Genomic DNA, 13,834 nt, shown 5'->3' with positions numbered 1-13,834 from the left:
TAAAAAAACAGGTGGAGGATCTTTCAGTTGGCATTGTTCTACGTAGCGCTGTGGTCTTCTCCTTATTGATACTTATGACTTTCAAAGATGGACAGAAGAATATCATCAAAAGATGGACACTGAATATTGGGACTTTTCACACATAGCAGAGTGTCTGCTGCTTTGAGATGTGCCGGATGGTGTGTCGGTAGCTTTAAGATATGTGCCGGCTGATGTGCCTCCCACCAACCAGCAGCTGGGAGGTGTGCAAGGTAGAGTGTTGGCCAGCACACTGCAGCTGGGTGGGGTGTCAGTCAACAATACCAATGCTGCTTTATGAAGCGCCGGGTGAAATGGTGGCCGGTACATGGCGAGAAAGGGTCCAACCACCTTTCCTGATCATAAATAGCTACATGTCATTCAGCAACAAATTCCAACATCATAACCTTCAGCATATAACACAGCATGTAATACAGTGCTGTGACTGGAGTTTTACAAGGTTACATTTATTGGTATACATATAACAACAAATATGTGCTCTGAAGTTAAGTAATGAGCGGATGCACTAATAAAATCATTGTTTCAGTGGATTTAGTTGATTTGCCACCTGATTTAGCATTTTTACTTTTGTAATCTGAGCGGCATTTCCACGTGTGCCCAAAAGGTGTCGCTACAACATCACCGAGTGCTGCAACAACCGGCGTGCCTTACAGTAAATGATTTCGGGCTTGACCGACATAAGCCCCACTGATCCATGGACCGGAATGTTCAGTGCTAAAAGGTTATCTGGGGTTACATCCAAACTACTGACGAATGACCACCTTAAAATAAGAATTCAGGCACGCGCAGGGGTGGTTTCAATTATTATTATTTGTGTAATTATCTATTTTGCAGTTGAGACCTAGAATTATATAAATGTCAGACCTTATTTAAGTGATGCTTCGGCAATGCTGTCATTATGGTCATGTCAATGAAGTCAGCTGAACCGAGCTGAATGAGGCTGAATTAAAGTGCATAAATGAGGCAGATGTTCATTAACGCATTAACACGTAACGCATTATTCTATGTGTAGATGGTAGCATAGAGAGTCAGCTTTTTGCAGTAGGATATGAAACCCATACAGTGCTCCAGTGCATCGTCAGTGAGGTCCAACATGTGAAACTGTACATTATGAAAAGTCCCCATCTGTCAGAAGACTGTTGACGGTCGTTCCTCATTCGTTGGAATTCCGCCGAACGAGCGCTGACGGAAAACTCCGAAGTGACACGAAGCGTCAGTCCTGTAGGACTGCTGGAGGCGGCCGCAGCGCCATGTTGAACGAAGCCATCCTACTCAGTGGACAGATACTCGTGAAATAGCAGTTGTAAAATCAAGTATTATTAATTTAAGAAAGGGCACGTCGTCAGGATCGCCCTGGCAAGCAGAGACGAACTGGATCCTCGGAAACCCCGGCCGGGGAGGGGGAATAGCCCCCCTACCTTCAGCAATGAAGATAAACCACAATAAGCGCTAGCTAGCTAACGTTAGCTTGCTGCTCTATCAATAAGCTAGCTAGTCTGTTAGCTAGCTAGCTGAAGCTTTCTGTCTAGCTAGCTAGCCAGCCTTTCCGCCACCGGCAAAACTTGCTTGTTCAAGGCCCGATCTTGGCGCAACTTGCTTGGCTAGCTGTATTTTTATGCGCGTTATTTTTAAGCTCGTCGTTATAAATAGCTAGCTGTTGTTTTTTGTAAATATTTAGTTATCATTTGATTTTTTTTTGGCGATGAATATACCGCCGAAAGCGGTGCCGAAGCCAGCCGCAACCGCTGGACCCGGACCTGGACCTGGAACCGGGCCGCCCCCCTCCACTCAGGTGCGGGCTCCCCTAGCCACAGTACCGCTCCCTGGGCCCCCGGTACCCCAGCAGCCTCCTCCGGTACCACCAACGCAGTATCCTTCCTTAAAAAACATCCCTCTTACAGTGTACTGGAGAATGTGTCATTATTCTGGGTTGTAATCTAGCGCGTTGTGCCCTGCTCGTGTTTATGTGATGCCGGTTCAGCCCAACGTGAGGCGTTTCGGCTGTTGTCAGTTCACTACAGCCGGTTTGCCTGGGTTGACTGCTGCTAATTCAGACACTATGCAGCTAGCTATCTATATGTTTTACTGGGTGAGAAACCTCTCTCTTAGGCCGGGTTGGTGGATGGTTGGGTTGCTGTCAAGTCGAGCAGCTTTTGGTTTCGGGGAGTCGGTCGTTGCCTGTCAATTCCAGGCTAACCACATAGTCCGGCTAGCAGGCTAGCGTCTCTGCTAGCTGCCGATATGGGACCTGTATGCTACATAAGAGAGGGAGCCGATATCTGGCAGTATTTGCATTATTATTGCTAGTGGTATTATGTCGTTACGCCCATTTTCTCATTTTGCCTGGATTATTACAGTGTCAGTCATTTCTCTGACTTGTCAGTAGTTTGTTTGCGTCGTTGTGTCGGGGAGCCTGCACACCCTACATCGATAACCAGCGATAGCGGCTTGTAACGGTTGGCATCTCACCGTGTAGCCAGCCAGCTAGCTAGCTGTGCGAGTGGAGGGAGGTGGGTAGGTAGGTGGGTGGGTGGGCCGGTGGGATGTAGACTGCATTTGAGGGCCATACTGCCTCTCAAACGACATCCTTAAGTTGCCAAAAGTCACTTACACTCCACGCCTTTTAAACCTTCTACATTAAGCCGCTACACTCTCCCTTTTGGCATTTAAACCCAGCTGTGGTTTGGGCTAAAGTTTTCCCTCCCGTATTTCCCCTTTTAATTATGGACAGTGTTTCACAATCTGCCCTCTACCGCAGTGCGTGTCAAGGAAACCGGAGACCCTGTGAAGGAAGTGTATGACTGCCTGCCCACTGTTTACATGGCTGTTGACAGTCTTGTATACACGCTGGTTGTGAATGTTTTTGTGTTGTTCAGTACTGCACTTGTCGTGGTTGTACCACACCGCTGGAGTCCCCTTTTGCCAGTGGTTTCTTCAGTTGTTAAGTAAAGAGATTCATTCATAGGGTTGTTTTGAAGAGAGCAGCAGATGACAGCCGAATATGCTGCTTCAGCGTGGTCTGTTGGTGTATTGCTGTTTAAGTGCATTATTGAATTTTAGTTGTCAGTCTTGTTCAGGAATCGCTTCTCCCATCCAGCTGTAAGTAGCTACCATCAGACTGACAATTAATGCCCCCCAGTTAAGTAAAGGAAATGACCAGTGTGATGGTGGAGGGATTGACCTGCTTTCAGCCGTAGTGTGGTGGTAATGCCATAGTCCTTTAATTGCAGTGCTTTGCAGGCCTGGGTGTTAGCAGGTTAGTAGGTTGTTTAAATGTGATGATAGGACTGGATTCCTGTGTGGAAACTGTGTAAAGACTGGAGATGGTAGAGTTAATAACCTTTATGAGTCTCTGATTGTATTTCTGATTGTACAGAATGGCAGAGGATGCCCCAAATACGTTTGCTGTTCATCAAGTCAAGTCAAGTCAAGTGGGTTTTTATTGTCATTTCAACTATATACAGAGTACACAGTGAAACGAAACATCGTTCCTCCAGGACCATGGTGCAAGTGTGACATCAGTTCAGTCTCTGGAGTTGAGAAGTCTGATGGCTTGGGGGAAGAAGCTATTGCAGAGTCTGGTCGTGTTGGACCGGATGCTGCGGTACCTTCTTCCTGATGGCAGGAGGGAGAACAGACAGACAACTATGTTGTTATTCTTCCCGTCGCATTGTTTTGCTTTGTCTCGTGAACAGATATGACCGGGGTTAGGCAATGGCTGTACATACTGACTGATGCCACCAGAAAAGTAACTGCTGTGCAATTAGTTCAGAGAGTACTCTCAGTCATATAGTTTATGTCTTCTTCTATAACGGCAAAATTGTTTCCTAAAGATGAGTGTGACGTGACTTCTTCAATTGCAGCTGGTCAATGACTGGACATATCTTTTGGTGCTTCTGAGGTCAGCATGACTAAACGGACCAAATGCATGAATGCGAATGAGCTGTTGTCAACCCTGTACAGACTTCCTTCTTTGCTACTTTCATCTGAGTATTTGTAATAATTCGTTATTAAAAATAATTGTAATAATTTGTTATTCTTCATGCTGCTGAGTACATCTTAAGGTACAAGTACAAAGTTGCACTGTGCAGGAATTAGCTATTGTTATTTTGAAGAAGCTTGAGGTACACAGAGAAATATAAAGTAAGGAGATGTATTAATCTTTCTCAGCAACATTAGGACTGAGTACACAGAATTATTTATTACACATTAATAAACCTAATAACTCTTATTAGGGGTTATTCATTTTTTTTATGGTTGCCATGTTTTGGATCCGATTAAAATGAACCCTGGTTTGGTTTCCCTGTTAGTATGGTTCATAGAATCATGAGTGTTGTGCCATTTGAACTCCTGACTTCGCTTTTGTCGATCTGCTTGGTTCATTTGTAGTGAAAATGTATTACTGACAAAATACAGAATGCAGTCTTATGCTCTGTATGTGTTTCTCTGATTTGGTCATTTTAAAATGGATGTTTTGGGTTCGAAGCGTGGCTAAGGCTACATCGAGGCCGTAGCAACAATACTTGATATATGTAGCTCATGTATAATTGTAATGTACTGAATTGCCATTTAGGAAACGCAGTAAGCCACTGAAGGTGCATTAGAGTGACTTTTAGACCTGCCATGTGTTGTGAGAAAGCCACAGTGATGCATGGCCTCTCGTGACTAGTTGCTTTAGAATGCCACAAGAATGCCACGTTACATAATACATAAACCCACAGACCCATTTAGGTGAGATTTCGGTGGATGTTATTAAAACTGTCAGAAACTAGGAATGCCTATGATTTGTTTTATTTTTCCGTTTTTCATTTCTAATACAGTCCTATTTTATAGGTGCTGTCGTCTTTTATTGTAGGTCAGTTGTGAAAAGTGAAGACTAGGCGACAGAATGTGTACTAATCTTTAGGTTCATTTAAGGAGAAAGAGCTGCCTTTATGTTGGTTTTAGTGGTTGCGACTCTGTCCTCAGCTTCCTGTCAAACTGTGTAGCCATTTAAGAAAAGCTTTAAGCCACAGTGACTTTTGCACCTGCCTTGTGTTGTGAGAAAGCCACAGTGATATGTGGCCTCTTGTGGCCAGTTGCTTTAGAATGGCGCATATATTACACCATACATAAAATCCACTAACCCATTTAGGCGAGAATACAGCACTCTCCTAAGAAATTCGGTGGAGTTGCCATATATATGTCATGTATGTTGTAAAGGACAGCTCTCACTTGGTGATGGCATATATGGCTTAAATACTACCACCAATGGTATATATTCAGTGTTTCACACTGCACTGCACTAAATCCAATTAACCAACCAATAGAGTTTGGGTAGGCATTGTCATTTTTTTTAACTTTTATTTATTTATTAAACTAAAAAACACAGCCACAGTAGTAAATCAGAATGCTTGCTATAATCAGCTAAAAGTCATTTAATTCTGATAGCTGGTAGTTTTCCCCACTCTTCTTTACGCAAGACTTCTAGTTCTAAGATAGTCTTGGGCCGTCTTGCCTGTGCCGCCTGTTTAATGTCTATTCGCAGGTTTTTTTATTATAGCCTCAGCCTTTATCACAGATGATTTGACATTTGCATCCAGGGTTTGCTGGTATTTATCTGGCAGTTGCCAGTGCCACAACTCTGAAGCATGACATATCCACCCCCATGCTTCACAGTTGGCATGGTGTTTTAATGAAATGCAGTATACATTTGCAGAATGTGGTCAGAGAGTTCTGTACTTCATCAGTCCATAGCACTTGTTTCCAAACTTCCTCTGGCTTGTCTAGATGTTGTGTAGTAAACCTTATACTCCTTAGAAGTAAGTTTTCAGATTAGGTTGCAAGGCTTTTTTCTTATGCCATTTTCATGAATATTATGTCTGTGTAAGCAATGCTGCACAGTGGAACAGGGCACCCTCTTAAGTCAGCTATTTTACCAGCATATACAAACTGCCAGCTTCCTCTCATGGTCATCTTCTGTTTTGTGGGCTTCAATTTCTTTTGTTTTTAAATCTTTAGACAGTTGCTCAGAGGAGCCTATGATTTGATAAATGTTAAGAAAATTTAAGAATGTTTAAAAAACACATTTAGCAGACAGCTCCTAATTTCAGTTGATGGGCATATACTCTAATTATTTTTAATAATGTGTAGGGATGGCCATAATAATTTCAGAACAGCATACTATGACCTGATTTGTCACAAGCCCAATAAGGTGACATTTCCCAGCCCTAGAAGGTGGCACATATTTCTCAGCAATGATCTAGGTTTGAGCATAATGATCGTTGCCCTCATTTCAAGGCACCACACTAAGGGAACGTTGAAATCGGTGGCCCCCAGCTGTTGTATTCATCCAGTTACAGTAAATCCTTCATATTGTCTGGGTGCAGGCTGGATCTGATTGAAGTGTGGCAGCGGAGGAAGGGTTGCTCCTCCCTGCTCCTAACAATGGCTTTGTTGATGGAGCACCCAGGCTCCTGCACTGTTGCTGGCCTGGAGATGGGAGAGGCATCTCCATCTGTAAGGATTCTGCTGCTTTAAGAGCCTGCCACACATTCAGCCACCTCTGCCTTACTGGACAAGATCCACCATTCATTCAGCTAGCCCAGGGTTTGTACTTACAGTGTGATGAGGTTGTAATTCATCATCTGAATATGAGGCTGATTAAAGTGGGATTGTTCGGAAATGATAATAAACAATTTAGTAAGATGCGATGTGGGGACGACTGTCCAGAGTGCTGCTGAGTACATGGTGTTTGTTCCATGCTGTGGCTCACAGAGGTCTGGTGTTATTGCCTTAGATTATACACTAATGGGAACGGGCATGTCTTGACAACATTGTGAATTCCAGTCCACTCAGCACACGCACAGCTGCCTGTAACACTGCTGCAGCTCTCTCAGGCTGCCTGCCCTCAACCGCACACTTACTTACCAGGAGTGAGGAAGGGAGAGAATTGAAAGTGCAACAGTAGGTGGAAAAAGCGAGTAATAGTAAACCAGAAGTTTCCATTTTATCTTGTGATTTCTTCCTGATACCTATTGCCCAGGGAGGGGATTCCTTTGTAGTAATGTATTCAATAAGGCTATAATGTGTTCTTATAAAATTATGCCATAATGTAGACAAATCACTGCATGCCTTTTTTTTTGTTATTGCACATATGCAGCTTTACCTGTCGCCTGCATGCGTCTTGTGTGTTTTCCCACCTTGTTGCTGTGTTTGGCCTTAAATGGTTGCTTCTCCAGAGTTTTCCTTAATGCGTTGCACCCCAGGATCCCTAGAGTGCAGCCACCCTTGGATGAACGGCTCTTCTCCACGCAACCTGGTGTCACTGCTGTCTACAGTGTGAGTGAAACCTTTCCCTCCATCCTCTGTCCTTGCACTTATGCAACACACACACACACACACACATAACTGTTGCCCATGCATAAATGATTAACTTCATCAACTGTATTTATTATGTGTCAGACCTGGGTCATGCAGTCTTAATTAGGTGGAGTTATTTTATGATTTATGTCTCAGCTCTCAACATTGGGTCTACATTTATTGATGGAATCTTTGTTGCGTTCATCAGGTCCCAGTCTGAGCCTTAGACAGAGAGCAGTAGAAGCAGGTGTATTGTGTTACAGCTGCCAGGATCAGGTATTCTTTCAGTCCGAGGGAGTGTCATGGAGCAGAAGATCAGCTGAGAGGAGAGGGCTGCAAGTGTCTGACTAGTGAGGAGGGGCCGGAGAGGCTGGTTACATTTTCTGCTGAGCTGGACTTTCCCCCCTGCTCTTGTTTCCTGTGTTGTGTCAGAGAGCCCTGCTGTCAGCCCTGTGATCTTCCAGCTGTAGGGCTTCGTTTGTGATCTTGTGCCTTTGGACTCTCCCTTTCTTTTTCTCTTTCTTATTTTCTTCCTCGTTCTCCCCCCACCCCCTCACCCCGGAAGAGCCAGGACTGGCAGATAAGCTGCGTAATCCCTGGTCAAACTGCAGAAAGTGGGTCATTCCCCACCTGTGGATGGAGCCTGGGAAAGTGGGGTTGCTGTAGAATAAGAGACCAGAAGCAGAGCCAGTACTTGAAAACTGTGATATGTAGTTTAGCAGCCAGGTTGAATGATTGTTATTATGTGCATGTGGTGTGTGACCAGGCCTCGCTGTTTATTTTACAGTCAGCTCTGCTTGGTGGAGCAGCACGCTTACTCGCAGATGGCCATAGGTAAGGACACTCCCCTAGAGAGGAAGGAAAAAGGAGTGCAGCACTCTCAGCAGTGACCGCTCTTCTTTAATGATTTTGGAAGAAGATAGGACTGCGGCTCTTGTGTGCTTCTTTAATGAGTGATGGAAGCACACAGGCTTTGGCTTTTCCCGGTGCAACCAAGTTAATCTCATTATCAGTTCCCAGCCTGTGTTCACAATTAAAATTACAGCAGTGCTTCTCTAAATCCTATGTACCCTGGCCGCAGTGCAGGACTGTTCCATATTGCTTCGCCAGCCTGTGATCATGCACCGTGACAGGCGAGGTTGTAAAAGTAATTTACAGGAGAATTTGAGGTTCACACGACTGCGGTTCGTCCATAAAGGTTGATCGTTACTCGTCCCCAAGCACATAGTGTTACAAGTCATGGCTGTGGCCTAGAGCTGGCACGTTTCCCAATTTTAAAGGGGAAAGCGTGCACACTCTTGTCACACCCAGCCAAAAATAAAGCTCCTTTTCCGTTGTTTAACTTCCTTCTTTATCCCCGTGCTCCTGGCCCTGAAGACAGACAGCTGATCTCTGGACAGTGGAAATTACGTCTACAGTATGTGTTGTGGTTTCACCAGTGCACTTTCTCACTTTATGCTTCCTTTCTGGTGGGTTTCAGGTACAAAGACCCCCCGGCCCCCCTTATACAGCACATGAAATCAACAAAGGACACCCCAGCCTAGCGGCCACGCCGCCAGGCCACGCCTCTTCCCCCGGACTTTCTCAGGTATCAGTTTCCACAGTATCCACTGCGCATCTGTATGGCCACCCTAAAGGCTGGGAGGCAGGAGGAGGGGTGAGTGCACCCATGCAACTGCCTGAGAGAATGCCTCTATATGTGTGTCTTCAGTGTTGAGCTGATCAGCTTTTTAGTGTTTGCTTGTGTCGAGCTTCTTGCTCATCTGTGTATAGAATTGCAGAATATTACACTTGTTTCACACACTGAGGGATAATTAGCGATGCACACATTCGGTGTCCATGCTAATATAATTCTATTACGTACAAAATCAAATCAAATCATATCTGATGAATTTGGACTCGACTGAAAATAGACTAGACCGAAATGTTTACATTGTTGTACTATGATTTTAATAACATTTAGAAAAATATTTGATTCATGACAAATCTATGAAGAACATAACATATAACATCTAGACATGATAACTATGCTGATGAAATAGGAGTGGTTCTGTTCTTTCGCATGCTTTAGCCAAGCTTTAGCCATGGGATTAGGGAACTGACAGTTATATTGAAAACGTGTGTTTACTAAATAGTTCACTTTGTTTTAAAATCTGTAGATTAAATATAGATTAGGTTTCCTGCCTGGAACTGTGCTTTGCGTCTGGTCAGTGTTTAAAGTACTGAGGAATCCAATGATATCATTTAAAAGGGGTATTCTGCTGGTTTTCAACATTCAGCATAATTAAATGGGTGTGAAATGTGTCATCATAGAAAAGCTTACGATATCAGAACTGTTCACAGTGGTGGTGATAGAAACCTAGCTAAAAACCAAAAAAAGTCCCTAATGGCATAACTATAAATGATTTGTTACATTTCACTCTGTCTTAAAAGTCAGAAGAGACAACACAAGGTGAATGAACAACACAAGCTTGTAACAGATCAGTGCTATGGAGGTTGTGTGGTTATATAAGAGCTTCATATTGCTTTTTAAATTATTGTGCATAATATTATATTATATATTAGTGACCCACATTTAAACTGCCTGGTCATCATCCACCACTCATGAAAGAGCAGGAACTAGGCGTGTGATGATGTTAAAATGTTAAATCATGTAGAGACGGAAGGAAAGCATTTCCAGTTAAAAATATGATTCAATATTTTTAAGCAAGTCTGGGTGCAACAGCAGCAGCCAACCTGAATTTAGCCGTGTAGTTTATCCCTTCAGCCAGTGATGCTTATACTACTTCCTAAACTGAAAGATTGTGATTAAAGCTGGGAATGATGTACATTTGTTAAGCTTTTGACTGCAGTTTAAGCACAGATTCTTTTTAAGCACAGTTCAGCATTTTTCATGTTTCGAAAAGTTGTGTATTCAGTATTTGTAAAATGTTTAATAGTTAGTGGAGAGTGCGGTTAGCAGCGTGTGGGGCCCCCGAGCTGCCTTCATTTCTCTATTACAGTCAGTTACATCATTGATTTAGCTTATTTTAAGCTGATGTTTTAAGTAAATTGCTTATGAATGAATACAATTATGTTGGTTTAAATAGGACACACAAACCTCATTATAACTGATAAATTAAGGCTGACAGTTTTTTTTTTCAGTTGCAGTTGCATGTTTTTGGTTATGCTGAAATCTTTTTTAAAAATGGTGGAAACCCCTTCTAATAGAAGAAATGGAACAAAATAATTTGTATGTCATGTTAGTAAGTATACAGTAGAAGCGCTCTGGGTGCTTGAGCTCCCTTTAATATATATATATATATCCCTTTAATAGATATTAGAAAAATAACCTAGCATTGAATTAAAAAATAAAAAAGGCAAGAAAGTCAACACCTTCTTTAAATTAGACCTGTTTGATATTTTTAAGAGAAACATGCTCTTTCCTTCATTAGGAAATGAAGGATGTTGTCTACCCTTTTCAGTTTTGCATATTCTTGTACCCTGCTGGCGCACTGAAAGTGTGACAGGAAGCCACTGATTATCTCAGCATTCCTATGATTCTACATGTTGTAAAACTCTCTTTAATTTGTCCTGATGAGAGCACCATCCTGCAGATTTATTAGGCTGTACTTTTAAAGCTGACTTAAAAGGTCCATTCAAGCCTCTGGTGGTGTGTAAGATTAGCTGGGACTGTAGAGTAATTTCTACATTGTAGGTTTAATGCAATCCTGTTGATGCCTTCTGCATCAGAACTGCATTAGAATCGACTTCCTCTGGTATTTACAGTGCTACAAAGCAAGTGAACCACAGAAATTTCCACCACACGTGTTCAGATGCTTCTAGTCTTATGAGTCACAGCTGTTTCCTCTGAGAGTGTGGTGTTTTGAAACCTTTTCATTGAAACGGATAGCCACAGTGCTCAGAAGAACTCATTATTAATTGTGCTTTCACTAATATTACTCTCCTGCTTCAATTGGAGAGTAAGGAGACATGATTGACAGAAATCGATGTGGTTAAATAATACGCTGAATGACTAGGATTGTTGTACAATCTCATGGAATCACTAATCTGTTGAAGCCCCCCAAAGCAATTGTAGTGGGCTTTGAAATCTCCTGTGATTGCACTGTCTTTGTAATTTGGCTAAGCTTATGCATGGTGTGAGTTTGTGTGTGTGTCTGTGTGTCTGTCACATAGTTTACCGTAGGTTGTTTGTGGCAGAGTTGTCCTGTGTCCAAGCATATGTGTGCACATCACTGCGTATGTCTGTGTATACACTGTCTTTTTGCAAACACACACTTACGCACACAAACACTGACTGTACCCAGCTGATTCTCTGACCGAAATAGAAAGTCAGTCACAGTGACTCAGCTGTTCTAGAGCTTGTTCTGAGTGTCTGAGGCGAGCGCTCAGATTTCCGCTCTACGCCTGCAGCGCTGCTCCTGGCAAACACGGCCCCTGCTAGACCCTACTATTAATAGAGATTTCAGTTAACATGCTCCAGAGGCTAAACCTTAATTACCCCCACCCACAACCAAAACACAGAGAGATCACGCAGGCCCAGCAGAATGGAGAGGTGTGAGGAGAGCAGAGGAGAAGAGAGGAGGTGGAGTGTTGGCTTAGTTTCTCTCTGTTGCGCTGTCTAGCTCTAAGCCCTGTCGCATGCAGCCTCTCAGCCGGCGCCCACTCACGGCTGTCCAGGGCTACGCCTAGCTCTGACTCTCCTCCTCTCGCTTGCTCACTCGCTCCTCAAGGCAGAGATGGCAGATTTGTCAGTGTCAGCAGACCGCAGTGTTTGCAGCGGCAGGGAGCGGACACCCTCGCTTCATCGCCCACACTCACTGAAAGCTCACGCAGAAGAGGGCCAAACTTAATCAGCTGCCTGGATTTCCTCAGTAGCTTTTTTTTTTTTAAACTCTCTCTCTGTTTTTCTTTTGTGTTGTTTTCGGACCACTCGTGCTGCAGTCTCCGTACACAACGGGCCAGAATGCCGGCACAACTCCTCTGGTCTACTCTCCTCCAACGCAACCAATGAACGCCCAGCCTCAGAGTCGCCCGGTAAGTGCCCAATCACTTCAGTCGTGCAGTTTTCACCTTCTGGACTTGGTGGCAAGTAGCTAAGCTTGTGTACTCTTATACAAGAACCAAACTTTACATACTTCTCCAGCTTGCTGGTTTTGCTAATGATGCAGTTAGTCCTGTGGTGTAGATGGCAGTGTTGTGATGTGGGCAAGAACGCATCTTGCTTTGGACTTCTGCTCAGGCTCAGGCGTTGTGCCTCATTACTGCTTACCTGCCTGGCACAGCTTAGTGTTTTTACTGTGTTTGTCATAGTTATTTTCATCTCTCTCTCCCTCTTTCTCTTTTTCTGCCGCTCCACTCTCTGCCATGTTACCCCTTACTCAGTTTGCCCCTGGGCCTCGTCCTACCCATCACCAGGTAACGTATGCCGATGCAATGCAGCACCTCACACCATAGGTTTCTGTGTATGTTTGCACCCAAATCTTGCAGTGCTCTGTGTAGTTGTCCTACACACATCTGTATTCAATCAATCAAGAAGATAGATTTCCAGCGACATTCCAGGGGTCGTGTTACTCTCCGACCTGCATGTTGTCAGGTGTTGGACACCTGTGTTGCCTGACCAGAGTCTTGACTTGGCTAGGTGAGGGAGGAGAAGAGAATAGGCTGGGTGTGCTTGTGTTGTTAGGCTGACATCATTATAATACAATGCAGCATGTGTAGTACAGACTAGGGATGTCACGAAATTTGGTAATCTGTACCAATATAATGGATACTGGTTTTGATACCACAAAAAAAAATGTAAATAAATAAATGTATTTTTAACAATTATTAAAGATATTAAAGAATCTATTATTAAAGATATTAATGAATCTATTATTAAACATATTAAAGAATCTACAGCCTTTTCCCCCAGTAACAGGGGGATGGAGCCTTTGTGTGTTCTTTTTAAGTAATAAAAAAAATGCATAACAAAACAATAATACTGTGCCAAACAAATCCAAAACAAACTAATTTTATGGTGGCAGAGCATTTCTGTTGCATTATCCAGGTGCCTCAAATATGAAAATAAAATAATGCAAATAGCCTGGGTTGAACAGGACAAGGCATGTAGCCTTCATGTATTTTAAACAAACAGTATTGTAAAATTCACTCCACCTGTTATGGCATAGCATGTCAACAGTGGTACCCAACCTGGACCTTAAAAACAAACAGGTCAACTTGTTAATTAGAGAGAAGATGACCTCTTACATGGTTCATGGTATCAAGTCCAGCTTTGGCCTATAATAGGGAACTGCGATCTAGCAATTGTTAGGGCTCTGTAACGTCTTCCTTGTCTAAAGACTCATTCGTGTTTTGGCCACCGAACTGAACCTCGCTATAAGTAGGTAAAATCAACACTGAGCTTCTGATAAGTAGTAGGAGCGGCCAGATGACCGGAGCTTGGCGTCAGAGC

General features: G+C 43.3%; 1 protein-coding gene across 6 annotated transcripts in view; it reads left to right on the top strand.

The window, feature by feature from the left end:
* The first annotated feature begins 1,258 nt into the window (after positions 1-1,258).
* The window catches only part of eif4g3b (eukaryotic translation initiation factor 4 gamma, 3b), a 32,548-nt gene continuing 19,972 nt past the window's right edge, over positions 1,259-13,834 (top strand). For 4 of the 6 annotated variants that reach the window (XM_072656400.1, XM_072656394.1, XM_072656395.1 and 1 more), the window contains exons 1-5: positions 1,259-1,908; positions 7,260-7,359; positions 8,861-9,037; positions 12,325-12,417; positions 12,766-12,798. In XM_072656400.1, coding sequence (XP_072512501.1) covers positions 1,742-1,908; positions 7,260-7,359; positions 8,861-9,037; positions 12,325-12,417; positions 12,766-12,798 — 570 coding nt within the window. In that variant the 5' untranslated portion in view covers positions 1,259-1,741. The remainder of the gene's footprint in view (positions 1,909-7,259; positions 7,360-8,860; positions 9,038-12,324; positions 12,418-12,765; positions 12,799-13,834) is intronic. The other 2 variants (XM_072656399.1, XM_072656398.1) reach the window with 1 other exon arrangement.

The sequence above is a fragment of the Salminus brasiliensis genome, chromosome 14 (assembly GCF_030463535.1).
Source record: "Salminus brasiliensis chromosome 14, fSalBra1.hap2, whole genome shotgun sequence".
Taxonomy (NCBI): Eukaryota; Metazoa; Chordata; class Actinopteri; order Characiformes; family Bryconidae; genus Salminus; species Salminus brasiliensis.
Note: the sequence above shows the minus strand (reverse complement) of the source record. Positions and strands in the feature narration are given on the sequence as shown.